Source organism: Dipodomys merriami, unplaced genomic scaffold (genome assembly GCF_024711535.1).
Source record: "Dipodomys merriami isolate MVZ:Mamm:240054 unplaced genomic scaffold, mDipMer1.0.p SCAF_502, whole genome shotgun sequence".
NCBI classification, from domain to species: Eukaryota; Metazoa; Chordata; class Mammalia; order Rodentia; family Heteromyidae; genus Dipodomys; species Dipodomys merriami.
Window position 1 is genome coordinate 496,993 of NW_027206072.1, and position 22,841 is coordinate 519,833.

The following is a 22,841-nucleotide window of genomic DNA, read 5'->3' on the forward strand; positions in this document are numbered from 1 at the left end:
ACGTGCACGCACAGCTCCTCGAGGACTGAGCAGGGTGGCCGCCCAAGCGGCAGCCAATGGGCGACTGCTCGTCCTATCTCCTGGTGTCCCAGTCCCCGCAGACGAGGTCCCTGGGAGCTGCCTGCTGCCACCCTGACTCACGCACAAACACAATGACACGGCCAAGGATCTGGGTGTCCTAGGTTGAGAAAGAGCAAGAGGAGGAATGTTTCTTGAGTTCTCTGGAGGTTTCACTGGATACAGCCACTGCTGTGTGGCTGGATGGACACAGAAAATCCAGCTAAGAGTTGGCCCCTGTTTTGGTGTAATGCAGAAAGACAGACATTACGATGGTGTCAGCTGTGTTGTGCTTACCGGGATCCCTAGGGCTTTAAGAATGTTCATCTTGCACATGGGGCAGGTGCGATGGTCTAGAAGCCAGGGGTCAACACAGGACTTGTGGAAAAGATGCCTGCAATGAGAACCATAGAGCGCTGGTAAGTGCAGACTCTGCCTAAGTCCCCTGCAGCCCAGCTACTTGTCCAGGGTCACGGAACTGCTCAGTGGCAGGGTCAAGATGTGAGCCCCTGCCACCTAGGTCCTGGGCTGAAGTGTGTTCCACTATCAATTGTGATGAGCCAGCCCCACATCTGTCTGGATTCCCAGGATTTGCAGCTCACGCTCTCTAGAAGACAGAGAAATGCCGAAGGGGAGAGATTTCTCTCATTCTCAACCAGAAGAATGTTTAATGGCAACATCGCAAGTGGGAAAATTTGTACAAGGCCCGGAGGGAGGATTTGATGGAGGCTCTTTTTCAAAAATCTCCAATTCCTTTTGCTACAAAATCTGAAGACAGCTACCAAGCAAAGGCTGAGTTCTATTTGTATTTTGGGTACTAGTATAAAAGGGCAGAGGGGTACCTGGAGCATTTCATAGCACAAAGGACACCTGACGTCGCTCTGGCTCTCAACGCCGTAGCCAGTGAGGAGGGCGGCGTGGAGTCGGCACGTGGGAGCAGGCCTGTCTTTAGCAAAGTGCTCACCTGCACTGCCAAGGTCAAGTGCCACGTGTTCTGAGCCTTCATCTCGCATGGGGGAGCAGCAAGGTGGATCCCCAACCCACTCGCTACGCCAGTCAGAAATTTCTCTTCTTACTCAGAGACTTTAGATCCTGGGCAGAACCATCCAGAATTTCCCCATGGGGTGAGGGTACAAAGAGAGAGTACTTCCTGTGTTCTCATGAGGGCTTCCTCAGAACATTCCATCCATTCCTGACTCTCTGCTCCTCAGGGCACGAGTCTCAGATATTTCTACCTGCTCTCCACTTTTCATCCTTGTTCTCACCGTTCTGAAAAGCTCATGTGCTTTGTGCTAGGGGGTTCTGGGCTCAACTGTTTAAAAAGAACCTCCTGACTTGGGGAAGAGTTCGGTTAAACTGAAATTCAGAAGAATTCACACGCCAAGGATGGGCCGAGACATGAATGGGATCAGACCTGACTGGGGCTTACAAAAAGGAAGAGCGAGCAAGCAGGCTATGGGATTGTGTTTCCAGGTGATTGTTCCAGAAGCCCTGCAAGTTTACTGCTTGGCGATGGTGGCCTGGCTCCTTACCTTGGGTTAGGGGAACAGGAAAGGCAGACATTAATCAAATACAATATAAACAGATAACCGAGTGAAGACAGTGGCCTGACGGAAGAACAAAGAATGTGTGTGTGTTGGGGACTCATGACCGGGGTGCACACGGGAGCTCAGGTTTTGCAGGGGGAAGGACAAGGCTGAGACGTGTGGACTCTGTGGAAATGGCCCTCACAAAGGGGAGAGGGATAAGAGGAAGAACATTCTGGGCCGAATGAGCAGTTCCTGCAGAGCGACCATACAGCGGCCCTGAGCTGGGCCCTTGGAGGCCACCCCAGTCCCGGTGCAGCGGTGAGCAGGAGGGTGACAAGCAGAAAGGGTGCTGTTAGAATACCGGCCTTCCTAGGGTCACACTGTACTCTCCAGAAACAGGTTCCGCACACAAACTTGCTCACCAGTGGGTGACGTTCCTAGGACAAGTCAAGTATTCTGGTCCCTTTGATGGTACCCAGGAGGCAGGTGGCTCATGTGTGATTTTTGCACGTCATGGATGGGAGCCATGATGCTGGCAGGACCAACCGTTACCTATGTTAAGACTTAGACAAATCTCCTAATGTCCTCCCGTCCCAGCATGCCCTGCACAATGGGGACATATCGACTCAAGCAGAGAAGGCTTTCCTGGAACTTCGATCCACAGCAGCTGCCCACTGTCCTCAAACACCCCCACAGTTCTGTCGTACCTGCCTGACCTCTGTGCGTTTCCCTGGGTCTACTCAGCATAGGCACCACTCATCTAGTCCTTGGTATGCAAGTGTAGATTATGCCTGTGATTGGTGAGCTTTGAGCAAAGGAGATTATGCTTAATAACCTAAGTACGTCTTATCCAATCATTTGAAAGGTTTCCAGAGTAATGATGAGGTTTCCCTGTGAAGAAATTCCACCTTGTGACTGTAGCATCCACTCATGGGTTACGGACCATAGACCTGCCCTGAAGACCTACAACCTGCCAGCCCTGACATGTAGCCCTCCTCTACATAGCTCTCTGTCTATCTCCCTCTGACTCCCCTTCTCTAGAGAACCCAACCTCCTTCAATAGGCATGTGAGCTCAATGAGAACAAAACCATTCCTGGCTGCATCCCTGAACTGCGATAGTTCCTGGCCACAGCGGATGCTCAAGACACATTGGCTGGGTGATGGGGACACCTCCTCCGCTTCTCCACCCAGTCACCAGCTCTGATTCACTCGTGCTGCCTCAGCCGCCGTCCCGTTCAGCCTCATTATCTTCCGCTGTCTGTTACTGCGGTAGCATCTACACCCCTCTCCGCTCTGCCAGGCCTTTTCCTGTTCTCCTCATCCCACTCATCGTCGCCAGATTTATCTTCCTAAAATAGCGCCCTAGTTACGTCACCCTCTTGTTCCATCCTGTTCTGTACTAGGAACTGGGTACGGAGATGAAGACAAGGTCCCGCCCTTCAAGGCAGCAGCAAAGCCTCCAGTGACTGCTCGCTGACAAGCAGGCCAAGACCCCTGAAATGCACACTGCGGGACGCGCTGCTTCCGGACTTTCGAATCTTAGGACTTTCCTAAGCTTCTGTCACTCATTGATGAAATTCTATCTTAGGAATAGAGGCAGGTACACATCCTGCTGTACCCGGTGTTCACGACTGTAATCCCAGAAATCGTGAGGACTGTGAATCCCAGACCAGCCTATGCTTGAATGCACTGTCTCAAAAAATAAAACTTAACGCCTCCCTTGCCAAATCCTGGGGGATTAGCTAACTTGTAAATTTAATTAACCTTATTACTACGGCTCCTGCATCTTGATATTAGACATCGCAAGATTACTACAACTGCTACTCTTTGATAAAAACCTTCCCAACAATGAAAGCAAATAATTGCAAACTAAAAAAAAAAACAACCTTAGAGAACTAAAAGTAAAAAAGTGCTGAACTGATGTATAGAGCAATCATGTTTATTATTAAGATTCACTTTTCTAGCACCATATTTCTTGTGCGAACCATGAAATATTGAAACAGTATTCTTATAACTGTGACCACAGAGCATTTTTTTCTGTCTTGAATGGAAAGAAAAATAGCAGTGGTGGGCAGACTAAAATATAGGGCAGGAATCTGGAATTTAAGTACACCAACAATTAAGGAAACATCTTAAAGGCAAAGTCAGTCAGAGCTCTTCTCAGTTGTGGAGCTGACACCAGCATTCCATATTTCAACAAACAGCATGAGAAAGGCAGTATAGGGAAGTTCTAGGACAAGCATGTCTACCTCTTAAAGACCCTGGCAAATTGGAACTAAAGCAGAAGGGGAACAAAACTGGTTTCATTCCTACTTACCAAAGCAAAGCAAACATTCTACAGTAAAAGCTTCCAACACTTTCAAGAAGAGAAGTTCCATGCTGCTGCTGAGGTGATTATGGCTAATCAGGTCTCATATTTCATTTAGGAGTAAGGACAAACCAAGATAAAAATGTTTCCACATGTGTGGACTCCTGCTTGCTGTGGTTCTTTTACCCAAAGGTATGAAAAGCTCCTGCGATGTACATTTCTTCCCCTGTCTTTTCCATCTTGCTCATTTTTGCAGGCGTGTTCAACACTACCGTCCTGGAATTGGGATTGGTTGCTGTTGTTGTGGTATCAGTGAGTGTTTCACTCTCCTTTGTGAAGTGCTGCTTAGAAAGGATGACTTGCTCAGGTACCAAAACACCAGGCAGCATCGGCGACTTAAAAAAGATAATAAGTGCTTCTGCCAAAATGTCCCTTCTGAGGGGTAAATACTACTGCCAGTATCCACTACTTACTTTACTCTATCCCTACTGTATGCCAGGACCAAAAAGCAGGACCAAAGCAGGACCGTCTGGTGAGTTAAAATCATTTTCATTTCATGAGGAGGAAGCTATTGCTCATTAAAGTAAGCACCTGGTAGGCTGTATGGACAGGACTTAAGCCTAGTCCCAGCCTGGACCTAACGTCAGTGCCCAGTTCTATGCTCTTTCTCTGTCCCTTCCCCCGTGGTCATGGGGAAGAGGGGGCAGTTGGGAAGTAGTCTCACTTTTGTTTCTTCCAATGACTTTCTTCAAGCCCTAAACCTCTCTAGACCTTATCTTATTGGTAGGATGAGGATAATAATAATACTGTTTGTTCATCTGGTAGACCCAGCATGTGGGAAGACCATGTGTTTCCTAGTTGTAACTGTGGTCATGTGATTAATTCTGGACAATAAGCTTTGCGGCTGTAGGAATTAAATATGTGTCATACAGGGCTGGGTAAAAGCTCACTGAGTAACAGTGACTTTAGCTATTTTAAGTCATGTAGTTCAACACATAAATGAGAAGTCAGAAATAAACAAAACTGCCATGGATCTAGGGAAGGGAACTGTCACTCTGTGAGGAAATTAATAAATTAGGGCATACAATGAGGCCTTTGTGCAGCCTAAAGGATGGGGAAAACCATGAAATATGGAGGAGGAGAGGAACTTTGAAAAGTTGAGCTAGAGAAACGAATTCCAAGGAAGAGGAATTTACATGAGTCAAGGTAAAGAAGCAGCATCTTAGGTGTACGGAGTTCAGTTGCATTGAAATGTAGATGATTTTAAATGTCAGAACAGAAGAACATGGAAGCTGGGAGCTGGTGCTCACACCTGTAATCCTAGCTACCCAGGAGGCTGAGATCTGAGGATTGTGGTTCGAAGCCAGGCCAGGCAGGAAAGTATGTGAGACTCTTATCTCCAATGAACCACCAGAAAACTGGAAGTGGTGCTGCAGCTGAAGTGGGAGAACACTTGCCTGAGTTGAAGAGCTCAGGGAGAGTGCCCAGGCCCAGAGTTCAAGCCCCCGACTGACAAAATAATAATAATAATAATAATAATAATAATAATGATAAATTTAAATGTCAGAACAGAAGGACATGAAAAAAGAAAGGCCCAGTACTAACTGTATTCTGATCACTGTTCCAAAGTTATCACTTGGTTTTAAGATGCTAATCTGATAGCAGTTTCATACAACAGAGCTAATAAACAAAAAAGGATGGTTGAGAGAGGGAAGGAGGGTAGGAAGAAAAAGAGAGAAGAAGAGAGGAAGAGAAAAGAAGAACAAAGAGGAGAAGGAGGAAGCAAAGGAAGAGGAGGAAGAATGAGCAAAGTAAGCCAGAGTTAGAGAGCCTTGAGGGTGTCAAAGACAAATTTCTTGTTAGGCAAATCCATCTCTGGAGAGCCGACTTTCAGCCAAGTTCTCAGGCAGAGGAGCAGTGCAGAGCTGAGGGCGGGGGAGGGAAGGGAAGTGTCCAACCATAGCCAGTGGCCGTGGAAAGATCACTGGCTCTGAGATCTGAGCCAGCTCGGCTTTGAGCTTGTGGCCTATCTTTTTGCATTAAGGCTTTGATGTAGTAAAACCCAGGGGCTATAGTGGTGTTTTCTCTATTATGAGATACAATTACATATACTTATGCAAAAGTACTTTGTAAATTATAGAACTTTTTCAGCGGTAAAACATTGTAAGAACCAAGCATTTGTTTCACTCATCCAGCTCTCCAGTGTATGGGGTATAAATGGATGAAAGAATCCAGCAACCCAACTAAATCCCCCAAACAAAACAACCACTTCCTCCCCTAGTACTAACCATTCCTCTTGCTACTAAACTCAGTGTCCTTGGTTCCTTTTAAAACTAGAGTGGGAGACATTGACTTTGGGGGTGCATGTTAACCAAGGGGTTGCGGTGCCTTGCTCCCTAGGATTCTGGTGTTGCAGGCTCTGAGCTCAGCACCTGACCCTGTTCTAATTATATCATTTGGCTGGGGCAGCAAAGCCTGGTGGCCTTCATCTGTGTGTCCAGCTGATGGATAGGACCGGGGAACAGGACACGGAAGTCAGAATGCCATATTTAACAAGGTTATTACAGTGCAAGACCGTTCCTTACTCACGCAGCATTTGCTCTGTTGAAAAGACAACAGAAGTACACACATCAGACACCATCTGCCAGATTCCCTCCTCCTTCCTGTGTCCTTCCTTTAATTCCTTGATTAAATGATGTAATAATGGTAGTACACATACATCAACAGGTGAAGTAATCAATGGAAACACCATCAGCTAAACTTTGAATATAAAAAATGAAGTTATTTTGACTAATCTGTATAGGGAATTAAATTCTATGAAATCTCTTCTTTGGTACTTTCATGGCTTTTCCATTAAGTGAAGTTATACTGTACAATAGACCATGTAAATCTCAAGTAAACCTGGTGACTTCTTTTGTGGGGGCATAGTTTGGTGCATACCACCTGGGTGAAAGGCACAGAACTCTCACCCCAGAAAGCTCTCTCCTGTTCCTCTTTCAGCTGGCTTCTTTTGCACACAATAACGTTTTGTCAATTCATCTGTACCTTGAGATACATTAGGATCTATCAGTAGCTGTTTCTTTTATTGACAAGTAGAATTTCATCTACAGATTTTTTTTTTAAAGTCAAGCATGTGGGTTGTTTCGATTTGATAGCTATTGTGGAGAAATCTGTGATGGGCATTTGGGGGCAAGTCTTCCTGTGGACACCAGCATGTTCTTTTCTCTTGGGAATATATCCAAGACCAGGATTTCTGTACACAGAGCATCACGAATGTCACTTTAATAGCAACTATCAAGTTTCCAAGGTGTTGTGCAATTCAACCCCCCACTACAATTCATGAATGTTTTGTCAGTAAGACTCCATTTCTGGAAGAATCGTTTTTAAAATATTCTTTATGAATAACAAGACCATAGAGTGGCATGCTTTCAGGTAAGTTGGAAGAACATAGTTAACTTGACCAGTTATTTGATTTCTTAATAGGAAAGGATTAAACTAAGAAGAAAGAGATAAAAAACACGTGGATGAAAATTCAAAAACTTTAGAAAACAACTCAACACTAAGTCAAACAGTGTTGAAAAAAAACAAATGAAATCATGCAGTGAGAAAAGCACTATTTAACAAAAACTATAAAACCAAAGTGGTAAATGTAGTTAATTCTAGGTGGCATTTCTCCATTTTAATATACCCCAAATTAGCAAACATGTTCCAATCAGTGACAACTTACATTAAAAATAGTATTTTACATGAAGATCTTGTGTTTGAGAATAGTAATATCTTAGAGAAAGCAAAGATACAGGAGTTTAAATCACCCTAATAGTTGTCTACCGGACAAAAAAAATCTTTAAAAATATACTACTTCCTGCTTCCTGGATGATATGAATATAAATCCTTTCCCTACTGCTAGCAAGCTGTCAGTCATAATCTCCTTTCAGAAAAGCAAGCAAGTCAAGATCCCTCAAAATAGTGAGGGAATCTTAGTAAACCAATGAGTTCACTTTTAGAAGTGTGTCTTAGGGAAAAAAAATTAAGAAGACAAAACTCCCCAAATAAAAATCCAAGGTCATAATCTTATAATGGTTAAAAACTACAAGTGAATTCAACAATGAAGAATTGGAGGAGGTTAAATCAACTTAAATAAAGAACTCTATGTTGGGGCACTGTGGCTAGCACCTGTAATCCTAGTGACTCAAGAGACTGAGATCTCAGCATCATGGTTCAAAGCCAGCACAAGCATAACATCCATGAGAGTCTCATCTCCAGTTAAGCACCAGAAAAGCTACAAGGAGAGCTGTGGCTCTAATGGTAAGAATGCTAGCCTTGAGCACAAAAGCTCAGGGACGGTGTCCAGGCCTGGAGATAAAGCACTAGGATTAGGATAAAAAAAACCCAATTATTTATGTAAGTACTAAATTATTTTTAATAATTTCCAAAATTATTATAGGAAATTGCTTATTCTTTACTGTTAACTGAGAAAGTGGGACCAAAATATTGATATCTTGACTCTACTATATTTAGAAACATAATGCATTGTTAACAAATATTCATTACAAATTAAATATAGCAATAATTCTTTCTGAATCATGAGCTGATTTGCTTTTGTTAACTTTATATTTTCAAAATTTTTCCAAAATAGTAAAAGAACCTTAAAAGTTATTTTTTTAAAAGTACCGCATCCTGAGTTTAAGCCCCAGGACTGACAAAAAAAGTACCACATCTATAAATAAACATTTAAACATAGAATGGTCTATAACATAATTCCTATAACATGAATGAAAGAATAAGTCAAAGGTGAAGAATACAACTGATAACCATCCTTCTCATCAAAAAGAGGATCTTAGAAAAAGGCTGTTCCCAATCAAGCAGGGTAAAAGTCAGGTGAGGCCATGTCTGCCCAGCTAGAAAGGCTTTCCTTGTTTGTACTTCACGAGGTATAGGTCTCATAATCGGAATCCTGATCACACTACAGCATTTAACAAAGATCTTTCACTTCTAAAGACGTTAAGCTTTTCTCTCCTCACAGGCATTCAGTCCATTTAACTCATCTTAAATCAAAGTGCTCTCTGGGTTTATAGGTCTTAAGGGGATAGTGTCTATTTTTTAGTACTTTTGATTATATTCAAAGATGTGCATTGTTACCTCGGGTTATTATTTTTCTACGATCAGGTGTTAGCTGTCAGGGAGTATGGCCAAGCACTAGCTCCTCCCTGCGGAGAGAAGTTCATAAACGAGCTTCTGAGTCCAGCTTTGGTGTTGCTTTTTGTTTTTGGTTGGTATTGAGCTTGAACTCTGGGCCTGGGTGCTGTCCCTCAGCTCTTCAGCTCAGGGCTAGTGTTCTACCATTTGAGCCACAGCACCACTTCTGACTTTTTCTGCTTATGTGGTGCTGAGGAATTGAACCCAGGGCCTCAGGTATGCGAGGCAAGCGCTCTACCACTGAGCCACCTTCCCAGCCCCTGGTGTTGACTTTTTTGTCACTAAGGAATCGTGACATACAAATCTCAAGGAAATTTTGGGACAGGACAGGGTGGTGATAATCTGCTAAGGTGGGCTTGGTGGAAGTATCCAGTAAAGACGAGGAGAGGCTCTGGGAAATACCGAATAGTCTACCAAGGCATTGGCTGGACACAAGTCACTGTTGGACAGGTACGTTTGCTGCAAGCTCCGAGTTCTCTCTCATATGAGCTCTGGAAATCTTACTAATTCCATCTGGAGAAGGCTGGGTCTTTGACGGGTAAGTCACTCAGAGCCTTAGGACGCCTGCTTGTTGAGAAAGCTTTGCATATGGCTCCACTGCTGCTCCCCACGCAGCGTCCACTAGGTGTCTCCAGAGCTGCTTCTCCGGGAGGGGAGATGGTGTCCGGTCCTCTGGGATGGGAGTTAGAGGTCTGATAACACCTAGGCAACTTCAACAACGCTACTGTTCAGAGTCCCGTCAGGACCCACTGTTTACAAACTCTAAGGAAATACACACACAAAAGAGTGAGTGCCAGTGATCTGTGAACCAAGTAAATGTTGGGGAGATCACACCCAAAGAATAGCTTGAGCCTTAGAGAATTTTATTTGTGATCCAGCTCTGATCATAACGAGTCATCAGGACACAAGACTTCTACTAGCCACATACGCAAATGGCAGCACTGAGATGGGCAAACTTCTCTTCTTCCACAGTGGGTAGGATGGTGCGCTGTGAACAGCCACCCCCACCAGTGGGGTCTGAAGAAGTACACTCCTGGAGGACCAGACACTTCCCTGTTTTAACTCAGGGAAAAATTCCAGTCACATCATGCAAAGACCCTTCAAGTGAAGCGTCTGCACAGTGTACCACCCCAGGGGCCTTTGGTTGAGTTATTTGAGTAAGAGCATCATCAGCACTGGCCACAGCTTCAGCGTCCAAGGGAGCCATGAAGAATCTAGTACCATTTCTATCAAATTCTTATAATGATCTTTGAAAGAATGGGATGTCAAAAAGGGCATGAGAAATAAAAGGAAGGAAGGACACAACAAAGCATTCGTATAAAGGAAGGAAATACATGTTGGCAGTAGTTACTTCAAAGAAGGAGTTAGGAGCTAGTTCAACATTTCACCAATTTTCCACAGCATATAAAGGACCAATGAAACTATGAAACAGGAAGGTATTGTTTTTGTCTGTGAAGCATTTTCTCAATTCCTTGTGCCTGGTACTAGTTCTGCTAATTTAAAAAAATATGTTATTATTACTGTTTCATGTTTCATTCTCTACTCTGACTCTGTATTATAACTCCTGCCTTTCCTATTCAATTATTCTCTGTAGAGAACGTGGAACATACCATTTGTCCTTTCGTTTCTGGTACCACCCACTATTTCTGGTACAAAATTCCTATAACATACCTGTTGTTGCCAGGCACAGACAACAGACTCACACCTGTAATCCTAGCTACTCAGGATGCTGCAATCTGAGGTTCATGGTTAGAAGCCAGCCTGTGTAGAAAAGTCCTCGTGAGACTCTTATCTCTAAATAATCACTCAAAAACTAAAAGAGAAGCTTTGGCTCACAGTGGAAGAGTGCTAGCCTTGAGCAAAAGAGCTCAAGGACAGGACCCAGGCCCTGAGTTCAAGCCCCATGACCGACTAAAACACATATCTGTTGTTCAAAAAGAAGCATCCCATTACTAACAATTTTATCAACAGTAGACTAGTAGATAATTCTAAAGTTTTTCTCAATTAGGGAGACTTCACCACATCAAAGAAAAAGACAGAAGAAACTAATATTTCCACAATTAGTAATAGGGCTGTAGTGATATGAAAAAAAATTATGGGCACTAGGTAGAAAAGAATACATATATTATTTTGCCTTTAAGCTTATCAAATATGGAGCCAGCTACCAGTGGCTCACACCTGTAATTCCAGCTATCTAGGAGGCTGAGATCTTAGTTCAAGTCCCAGTAGTAGCATATATGTGTGCGCACACACACACACACACACACACACACACACACACACACACACACACACACACACACACACACACACACACACACACACACACACACACACACACACACACACACACACACACACACACACACACACACACACACACACACACGACGTTATGTCCCTTTGGCCTGCCCAAAGAATTCACCTTCTTTCTGAATTTGAAATCAGGCACTCAGACAGAAGGGAGTGAGCGCTCATTGAGGCACAAAAATGCCCCCAAAAGATGAAAGCCATGGAAAAAACTCCAGGCCCAACTTATTCTCCAGACAAAAGAAGACAGTCAGCTTCAGTAACACAGCTTTTGATGGCTAAAATGTATAATCACATACACTAGCGCAAGATATAAAAATCCCTCCTGAAAACACAGTCTAGTGCATTTTTTTTTAGCATCTCTATGATGCAGCAAAACCAACAATTCTTGGAAAATGTCTTAGTGGTACATTAGGATCAAGGCCAAACCACGGAAGTCAGACCTGCCCATGCTACGTGAATTGGGTGCCTACGTGCTGTACGTGCCATGCCAGATCTCTTGCAGTGTGTGCACAGAGCCCGGCCCAATCTGAGAGAACCTCATCTTCTGATGCAATAGAAGGCCCAGGAAAAGGAAGAATGGGGGGGGGGGTGTAGAAATGCAGGGTGTATATGTACATGAATCACCTTCAATAACCACCATGTCAAGACAAGAGGGTTCGTACTACATGATACCAGTTTATCATCATATGTGCAGGGATTTCTGACAAAGACTAACAACAGAACTTTTTTGAAGAGTCATGGTACAAATGAATACACATCTGGGTCATCTGGAGTGATTTCTAAATGATAAGAGAGGAGAAGGTCAGGGGCTGTAAGGCCACAGAACAAAGTATTAAAGGAGGAGATGCAAAGAATTCTTGGGTGAGTAAGCCTGGAAACAATTGGAAAAAGAGTCTAGGATGTTCATAGAAGCAAAAGTTTAATAATACACTAGAAGAAATTATCCAGCAAAAGCAAACACCACCGCATTTGTTGGATAACATCCATTAGTGCAAACTATCTGGGAGAAACAGCAACAGGCAAAGAAATACCCTGATTTTAATCTCATCCAGGAAAAGAAATGCATGGAGAACTCAGAGAGTATGTATAGGGGGCTAGTATGCGATCAAACAGTAATTGATTATAACCCGGTAAGTTGATTATGATCTGGTTTCAGTAATGCCTGATGTATTTTGCTACTTACAGCAGGATCCAAAATAAGGAAATAAAAATAGCTGGACAGGAATGAGCCAAGAATTCATTAATCATGTGAGAAAAGAGGAGCCTGAGCCATGCTGTACTAGCTTGGATAAGTGCTCGTGTTGATAAAATTAAAGTTCTGAAAGTTTTCTTTCTCATGGTCATTGTTAGAGTTTTATTCTTCTAAAATAGTATACTGTGAAAGGAGTTAGGTCCAATATAAAAATGTGAGGATTGCTAAAGCTATGTAATTTGTCATAATTAAAATTGAAATGGGGTCACTTTGCAGACTAGGGCATGGTAAGTTACACTGTGGCACAACTCTGGCATGGCTATTGTGCAACTTCCAGCATTCTTTGTGGTCATATGGAATTAATTCATTACAGTGCCTTCAATGAATGAATGATTTCATACTGCATGGGTTGTAGGGGTAAAGTATTGTTTTCTTGGCTGTACTAGGGTTTGAACTCATGGTCTTACAAAACAGCCTTATCTTTCCTTTAGTTATTTTTCTGGATAGGGTCTTCTGTTCTTTGCCTGAGGATAATCTTGGACTGAGATTCTCCTGTTTATGTTTTATAGGTAGTTGATGGACAAGTACCACCACTAGTTTATTTGTTGAGATGGGGTCTCACTAACTTTTTGCCTGGGCTAGACTCAACATAACAGTTTTCCTGCTCTCTGCCTCTCAAGTAACTTGATTATAGACATGGGCCACAGTATCCAGCCACAAACATACATATATACATATATATATGTATGTATATATCTGCATATATATACACATATACATAACTATCTAGACAGATAGATTTTTCTTGGTTGCATTTGGAAAATTTTCTAGATTCTCAAGAGAAACAACTACTTCACTGCTATTGGATGTGGCTATTTTTTTCTTATTAGTGAAAGCCTCATAAGACTCTAAATTATCTCTTAGTAGGAAAGTAAAGGGAAACATATGACTTGCTTATGACCACAAGGCTTTATAGATCTTGATGAAAACACTGCAGTGTTGAAGGCAGTGGTCCACAGGCTTTCCGTGCTTTGCCAACGTTTCTAGAAGTCATTGCTAAACAGTCAGTGTAATGTCTAGAAAGAAAGTTCACAGAATGGCTGCACACACAGACTCTACCAACACTCCACGGACCATACCTAAAGTCCTGTCTTAGAGACAGTCAGCTACCTATAAACTAAGGAGAGTGGACCATACTATTTACTATCCCCATTTTCCTCAGGATCAATTTGCCTAGGAGAATTTCAAGGAAGATCTGTCCTCTTTCCTGTTTGAGTGTTCAGTTCTTTGTTATTCTTATTTTTGTCATTTGGAGATTATTAAACTGCCCCTAAAGGCACATGTTATTCCTTTTGTATGTCTAATAAAGATCTGAAATTTACATTAGTTTAAGGAACCAGTGGATTTCTTTTCTATTTTTAGTCATCCTTGTTTCTGCTTCATTTACTTTTGAATTTTCTAAGAATTGCTACAGCCAATCTTTCTCTTGAAGAACTTCTCATCAAAACACAGTTTTATTTTATTTTTAGGATCCTTGCACAGATGTAAAAATACTAGAAGGGATCTGAGTGGAGGATAGCTTTTATGTAATTTGAAAATACTTGGCTTAATGGAAGTGTTCATATTTATTGAATTTCAACAATTTAAAAAGAATCCAGGCAGCTTTAACCGTGAATTTCAGTCAGGAAGAAGACTTAGGGTTATATGACAACTGTTTAGGAGTTTTCCCAACAGTACGTACTGATGTTTTGGTTTAGATTCCAGAATTTGGCAAGGGGAGAAGGTGACTATCACATTCTCCTTCTATTAGTAATAAAAAAGAAGGAAGTTATGAGACATGGAATCTGCCTTTGGCTTCCTACTTATTCCTGTCCATATACTGAATGCTGAGCTCTTTGTTCACAAAACAGAGAGTATATTGTTTTGTAACACAGCATGAGTGAGTGCTACTTTAATCAGAACCAAAACTGATCAGAACATCTTGGCAAGCTATTCTTCAAGAAAACTCACACCTGGACACCATCATTGTATTCTTTCTCAAGAGGTTTGTTTGCTACTTGCTTTGATGTAGAATGGATTAGAAAAAATATTTCTAATTTCCAGAGACAGACATTTACAAGATTCCACAAAAAGCGGTGGTGTTCTGCATGCTTGCAACACGATCGTCAAAAGGCTAGACCAGCAAGGTAGGGGCCCTCTGCACACATGCCCAGGCACACAGCCTGGCACCCCGGGACTCACCGGCAGGGCAGGATTCTGACCACATCGTTGGGCTTGTACCCTTCAATGCACACAGCGCAGTTGTCAAAATCGGACTCAGTTTCCTGAAAGGGAAGCAGCCGGATGAGCCTGACGTGAGCTTTGGTCCTCGGGTCAACAGCTACAGAAAATGAAGCAGAGCTGGTCTGCAGCAGGAGCTTTCAACAGGTCTCCTGCCAATTTTCTTAATCAATAATTTACTATCGGCTTGGTTTCCTTTTGAGCGCCATGTTTTCTTTCTGGATTCCACTTCAGCACTCCTGTGAGCGAAACCATCTTGTCGTGTAGAATTCCCAACAGTGCTACCAATCACAATGAGATATGACATACCAAAACCCCAAGGGTCAGAAACAACGTTTATGGAGAAGCACCTGAATGACATTTAATCCACCTATTCCTTTTGAATCTAAGGTATAAAAAGAAATGTAAAGAGAAACAAAAAAGTCCTAATTTTTCTAAGTATACATATATGCTTTCAGATCTTTTTATTTATTACTCACAGAACGGTCCTTGCACTTTTGCTATTCTTTTTTTCTTTTCTTTTTTTTTACGTGGGGAAAAATAATGACCAAAATGTTAATTCTAAATTTGGTAATTCTTTCAGATAAATTTTGTCTCATTAAATCCAACGTGTTTTCATATGGGTAAACAAACAAACCAATGACAGCACATCATCTGTGAGAAAGATCGGTGATTCATGCTGGAGACACGTCATAAACAGGGGTTGGGAATGCTCTAAGGAGCCCTAAACCCACATGCTGTTCCAAACTCATTCCTCTAAGCTTCTCTGGGGGCTCAGCGGCCTCGAAGGGCTGCGGGCTGGGACCACATTGCCTTTTTAGTCTTCCTCAAGACTGGCAGTTGTCTTTGGTTTTATGTTACCATCCTGCAGGGAGAGAGGCTGTTGCTATGACTTTGGAGTTCTATACTAAGCTCAGAGGGAGAAAAATGTCCTTCCTGCATTTAAACCTCAGACTTAAGTGGAGAACATAGCCCAGCACAGAAACCCGTCTTTTCTGCAAGGATTCCTGGAAATACTTTATTGGGTCACAATGCTAGAGGTAACTGTTTTGCTTTCACCTGTGTGACACTGGGTTGAGGTAATGAAATTGTTTGAATATTGGCTTTTGTTTCCTTGTCTTTTTGTTTGTTTGTTTTCTTTTTGGCATTGGCTGCTAGAAAGCTGGAAGCTAAATTTGAGGCCTGTTTCTCTTATACTGATGCATTTGTGCATCAATCCCATCCTGGCTTTGTCTATGGTATTGCGTGCTTGCTTTTCTGTTGCTTTAAGTAATATGTTAGAGAATACATATACATAGCAAATATTTATAGGCAAACTTTTACATGCAATTATTTTTCCTATATTTCCTTCTTTCCTACCCCTTCTTTGAATACCTTTTCATTAAAAAGAAATTCTTTTTATTTGTTTTGATTGAAAGGAAGAGGCCATTACCTTGTCACCTTTCTTGATGGTTCTGACTTGGAGCTTGCTGATGGCTTTCTTTGCTGCATCTCCAAGTCGGCGCTGAAAAACCAAGAGCTACTTGTTAGTAATAAAGACGTGCCATTCTGGACTGCATTTCTGATGTCACTTGGCAAAGCAAGGCAGCTGTCTCTGGCATCATGCACGTGTGGCATGAACATTAAGGACCTTGGCCGGCAGGGATGGGGCAGAGTGATACCAGCTCTCCTGGGTCTATGCAGGAGCTCAGTCATCGGGTTCTTTACTGCGCCAAGGACATAGGAAAAGGAAATTTACAGGCCTTGCTCAAACTGAAATCTTGCATAAAGCCTAAATGGAGAATGTTGGCATCGGAACCTGAGGTCTATCACAAGAGAAAATCTCTCCCTGGTGATTCTCAGAAATGTGGAGTACAGAATGGCTGAAGAAGGCTGAAGTCGGCTGTAAGCAGACCTAGACCCTGTAGCTGAGAGTTAGCCTTCTATCCCAGGTGAAGATTCTTCCTCCCTTCTCTCTGGATGTTCTCTAACCAACACAGATTCAATCCTTTTGCTTGTTTGCTTGTTTGTTTTTCCATTAAACAAATGGCAGGAGTTGGGTATCTTGGTACTTTCATTTTTTTCAATGGATTTGATCTGAACAAGTACAATAAAAATATTTGCCAGTAACTGGTCTCTTAACAATAGTGAAGGTGAATTGTTTTAAGGTAACTAAACCAGAACCATACATTAAAATAGTACAAGGGTGGTGAACAATAACAGGTCTTCGTTGAACCCAAGACACATAAATTAGTGACCGTGTAAATATTTAAGAAACTGAAAAAATACACTTTCCTCTTCATGTCCTGTGTTAGCAATACAGTGAAAGTGGTCAAAACAAAAAATGATGAGACCAAAAGAAATGAGGAACACAAAGACACAAAACACAGTATGGGGTCTTAAAAAATGACATCCTAAAATACAGAGGCTGGTGGGTGAATTCTTTGGGCCAAAGGAGACTCAAGAGCCTCACAAGCAAAGTGTCTCCCTGAGTTCTTTCTCCTACCCTGAAATGAGTCGTGGGGACTGGAATTTCCCTTCTCCAGGGCAAGCCATGAGAATTTGAACCCTCATTCCCAAACGAGCTGTGAAACCTCAAAAGACCACTCCCCCTTCTCCCTTGAAGACCCTCATCTCAAAAGGGGCCTGCCCTACATCCAGACTGAAGGAATGCTTCCCAGAGAACCCAAACCAATATAACGCAAACAGGCCTTGCCTCTCTACCCAGTCTATCACTAGATCACTGTGCAACCACGCTTCTACACGGAATCCAAGAATAAAGGCAGTTTTCTCCTGGGTCTTTGGAGGCTTCCGTGCCATGTGAAACTGTGACTAAATAAATCCAGTGTGTTTTTCTCCTGTTAATCTCTTGTGTCATCAGATTGGTTGGCCGTGACCATTCTGACGGGGGAGGACATGTTCCTGCCAAATGACACCACCAGAACCGAGTTTGCATACGTGGCATCTCAGCTGATCAGATAACTATAGCTGACCCCTCTTTTCCCCGCAAAACTATTGTTTTAAATTGTGCTAATCACCATCACCCCCATCACCAAGGAGAAAATAATGAAGTGTTCTGAGTTCTAGGTGCAGGAAGGACGCTGGCAAACTAAGCGGCATGCAGTCTAGTGGCTCTGAGTGACTCCCGCCTTATCCTCACTTGTTCTCCTCCATGAAAAGGATTCTCCCAGACCCAGCCCAAGGGTTGGAAATCACGCCTCAGCCTGTGACGGAGAGCTAGGCTGTGTGGATGGCGCTGATGATGCTGTGCACGTGCCCCGGGTTGAATCCCAGCGCTGTTCTGTGTGAGCGGTGGCGCAGAGGAAGGCGATGCGTCAGCTCACTGCTCACGTTATAGATGTGACCTTCCCCTGTGTCTTCTGTCAGCCTGGGAGCTCAGCCTGTTCTTCTAGAGCAGTTTCAGGGGTAATTTTAGTTCTTATTCTTTACGAGATAGACACTTTTCTGCCTACTCTGTGTTGGTGGCTGACACTTGCCATACTCCTTTCTCTCTCCCTGTAAAGTTCAAGTTTGTCTGAAATCCCACTACCTCTTCTGTTCCAAAATAACGTGAGCACCTATGTGTGCAACAAGAAACAAAAGGAACATGAGTTATGCATGTGCAGAGTAGAAGGCGGGCTTCCTGGATGGGGAAGACTTCACGAAAGTGTTCTGGAAGGTCATGTACAATATATTTTGTACATTCAGAGTTTTGTTCTATACACTAAAATAAGTTCTCCGAGACTTAATTCTAAAAATGTAGTGGAAAAAGATGTGAAAATGTAGACAATCTTATTACACAAATCTTGAAAGGAACATCAGAAGACTGATAAATTTAGCTACACAAAACCCAAAAATGTTTTCATGCTCACATGCACCATAAAATTAAAAACAACAATAAGCTGGAAGAAAAGATAACTGCATTCTATATTGTAAAGAGGGCTAATCATCATGATGAGAAAGAAAATAACTGACAACTTTACTGAAAAGCAACCAACTGGTATGAACAGATATTTCACAGGGACACATCACCTTTCCTACCGGGCCTAAGAATATGTTTAACATTTCTTCCAATGAAAAATGTGATACTGTTTCTGAGTTAGCAAATCACAGCATAAAAGCTAAAACACATTCTTTTGAGAATATGGGAAACTAATTTCTAGATACTGATGGGTTAAAGTACAAATTGTTTCCACAGTTCCTGGCAGATAATTTTGCATCTCTCTTAGAGTTTAAAATACATATTCCTGTGCCTTAGAAATTGCACTTCCAGGATTTACAATACACTTTCAAATACTCTACATATCATGTGAAAATGTTTTTTTTTAGGAGACAACATGTCTGGCCAGGTGCTGGTGGCTCACATGTGTAATCCTCACTACTCAGTAGGCTGAGATCTGAGGATAGTGATTTGAAGCCAGCTGAGGCAGGAAAGGCCATGAGACTCTTGTCTCCAATTAACTGCCTAAAAAGGGGAAGTGGAGGTGATGTGGCTCTAAATGGTAGAGTGCTGGCCTTGAGAAAAAATATAACAAAACAAAACCCTCGAGGACAGTACCCAGGCCCTAGGTTCCAGCACCATGACCGACAAGAAAAATAAAAAATAAAAAATAAAAGACATGTCTGTTAATAGGAAGTGGTTAAATAAATGTCACATACACAAGCAACAGAATGCTATGTCGTCTTTAGCCATGAGAAGGCAGCATCTTGGTTTGGAGGCTAAGATGAAGTGAGAGAAAAGAGTAAAGAGTTAAACATGCCTTCATTTTGTTTAGATAACACACAAACGTGTATACGCACACAGAAGTATGTGCATTTACATGTGCGGAAAATATTCCCAGAATAGGAAAAAAAAAATCCTCGGAGTAGCACGTGAGCAGCTGTGGCAAATACATGGAAAGGAATAGCTTTTTCATCATATTCAATTTTAGACAAAAGTAACCGCTTTAAAAATAGCCTTATTTTGAAAAATCTCTATTTCTCCTGCTGTGCTGGAAGAGAATAATTACGGCTCTTTCAAATTATGTTGGTGCTATCAGCATGCTCTAGGTTCATGTCCCTTTTCCCTTCATTATTCTTGGCCTAATTAAATAAATGTCCCCCCGAAAGCAGTAAACATGAGGGATCGATAATGCCATTGTACACACCACATCTGGTCAGACATCAACGTACAGATATTTAAGAGACATCTGAAAAAAACTATTCCCCGGCCAGCTGTGTTTTTTGTCAAGTGGAAATAGCAGGTAGTTTTGACTTTGTTTTGACACATTTTCTGTGATTTTTTTTCAGTTTATACAGTGACATGCATTGCTTTTGCAATAACTTTTAAAGGTTATGATATATATATATATATATATATATATATATATATATTATTTAAAACACTTTGCTACTCACCTGGCTCCTGTCCCTTGCATTTGCGTATCGAAACCTCTGGATATAGTAAAAGACCAGCCATGCGAGGGAAATGATCATCAGGACAATGAAGGAGATGGAGACAAACACAACCGAAGTGCGGCTCACGTATTTCTGCAAGTTCCGGGTCCCGATGGTGATGTACATGGTCACCGTGACATTCCTTTCCAGCAGGCTCACTAGCTCCTTCCCCTTTGGCTCGGGGATCATTATGGCCACAATGTCTTCCACACCTGTGGCAAGAGGGCTCATCGTAAAAAGTGTCCGGGCTCACAAAGGATGACACTGCTTCTGAGAATCCTAGGCCAGGCTGAGAACATCAGATCCCATTTTCCTTCAGCTACCTTAGGAAGCTTTTCTCTTGTCCACACCAAAACACCAAAATGGGATTCATGACCTTGGCACCAGTAAGGCCAGGATGAAGCTACTCTTCCATATCACTATGTGCTGAGCCTGGCTTACCCCACAAAGAACCAAGTGCTCAGCTACATGTTGTAGTCTTCGGGTCCTCCAGGAGGGCAAAGGGTAAAACACCTATTATTACGCTACCTGCCTGGTTCTCTCTCTCTTCCTCCCTCCAGGCTCACAGATCCTGTGAACATTCAGTCACAGAGTTCCAAATACCATTGTCAAGGCAATTTTCTCTGATGGTGGATACCCAAGCAACCAAAAAAGACAGGCTGGGGCTGGGAAGGTGGCTCAATGGTAGAGCGCTTGCCTTGCATGCATGAAGCCCTGGGTTTGATCCTCAGCACCATATAAGCAGAAAAAGCCAGAGGTGGTGCTGTGGTTCAAGTGGTAGAGTGCTTGCCTTGAGCTGAAGAGCTGAGGGACAGCATCCAGGCCCAGAGTTCAGGCTTCAGGCCCCACAAAAAAAGAAAGAAAGAAAAAGACTTTCTGAAAGATCTCTGGTATGACTAGCCAAGCTAAAATAATGCTCTTGGAGCTACTTTCTGCTTATTTTACCTAATTTAAGGGAAACAGTTTTGTGACCCCATACTAAGCAAAGGGAAGATGTAGGGTAGATAATTCCAGGGCTGTTTTACCTCCCCTTTCTCACATATTCCCACTACGCTGCCTCGTTCACCACACAATTTAAAACCAGCAGCACGTTTCTTAAAGTCTGAGTTATGGGGATTTGTACACCATTCACAGGGTAGCCTCTGGGTAAGGAGTCCTAAGGTCTCTACTTGGGGTCCTTTTGTAAGAACGTGACACTTGAAGCAACCGAACCTGTTACCAGCCTGCTACGCAGGAGACAATGCTAGGTTCTTTATGGGTGTCCAGGGGTCAGCTCAGATCAAACCCACAAGAGAAGACGTGAAACAGTAAGGGCATGCAGCCCCACACCCGTGTGGAAATAACCCGCCATTTGAAGGGACCACAGTTTGAAGGGAGATGATCTGAAACTGGCACTTTGCAGACACAGAATAAAATGAAACCCAGCGACAGTTGTTTACAGTTGGCTTCCGCTCGTCCTGCAGTTGGTCAGCCCATGTTTGCTCAGGGTGCTGCAAGTGTTTCAGAAGCTACGGGGGGCTTCCCTTTACTTTGGTCTCTATTCAGGTTTTCAGTCTTATAGTCTTGGTAGTGTTTCACTGTGGCTAACTACTTCCAAAGCTAACCACATTAGCACTCTTTATTTCTCATTATGAAATACTTTTCTATCATTAAACAAGCCCGCTATATACAAAAGTGGCTGTGTAATACATCTTGTGTGTATTTTGAGATTTCCTACATTGGTCCCACTTAAAATCATAAAGTCAGTGACTGTTTGGGTTGTTTTGTTTTGGAGAAATACTTAAATTGATGGCTCAAATTCCAACTTTATCGAATCCTGCCGCTCCTTTTCCTTTTGTGTTTACTTTGGCCAGCGGCTCATGTGGTCTGGGGTTTTGCAAGGGATTAAGGCTGCTGGCAGGTTTAGATTCTACAGAAACATGATCTCCTTTGTACACTGGACTAGTCTAGCCTGGGGAAGTTCACCCCAGTGCTGCAGCTATTTAGGTAATGAGAGAATTGTAAGCTCTCATTTCATTTAGTGCCTATGCATATTCATTAGACACAGTCATTGAAAGCTCTAGAATTAGATTGTTTTTGTGGGCAGTATTTTGGGGGCCATTATGAGGATTCTTATTCTTAGACATGCATAATTTTATTATTTATTTCAGTAGACAAATCCCATTAATATATTCCTTAATAGCTCCCAATTTGGGTACTTGTATTTAAATGTTTATCTCCATGCAAGAACATAGAAGCACTCATTTAAAATAGCTTGTTGAATTTCTGCATTTAAATCTCAAACAAATCCAAGTGATTTCATAACAACATTTTATATATATATATATATATATATATATATATATATATACCTATATATATATATATATATATATATATATCTTACAATGGATTGGAAGAAGAGAGATTAGAATGATGCACACATATGTGTGTATAGCTATATATATATATATAGAGAGAGAGAGATCTCTCTCTATATATATTGTTATATATGCACACAGACATTTATGATAGGCAAAAATAACATAACAAAATTGAGATTTGTTTTTT

The 22,841-nt window shown here is 42.2% G+C and overlaps 1 protein-coding gene across 1 annotated transcript in view; it reads right to left on the reverse strand.

The window, feature by feature from the left end:
- LOC138810636 (RING finger protein 150-like) overlaps positions 1 to 22,841 on the reverse strand; it is a 139,921-nt gene that overhangs the window by 44,466 nt on the left and 72,614 nt on the right. Inside the window, exons 4-7 of the mRNA XM_069997796.1 lie at positions 20,253 to 20,503; positions 16,309 to 16,380; positions 14,838 to 14,920; positions 355 to 451 (exon numbers count right to left, since the gene is read on the reverse strand). Coding sequence (XP_069853897.1) covers positions 355 to 451; positions 14,838 to 14,920; positions 16,309 to 16,380; positions 20,253 to 20,503 — 503 coding nt within the window. The remainder of the gene's footprint in view (positions 1 to 354; positions 452 to 14,837; positions 14,921 to 16,308; positions 16,381 to 20,252; positions 20,504 to 22,841) is intronic.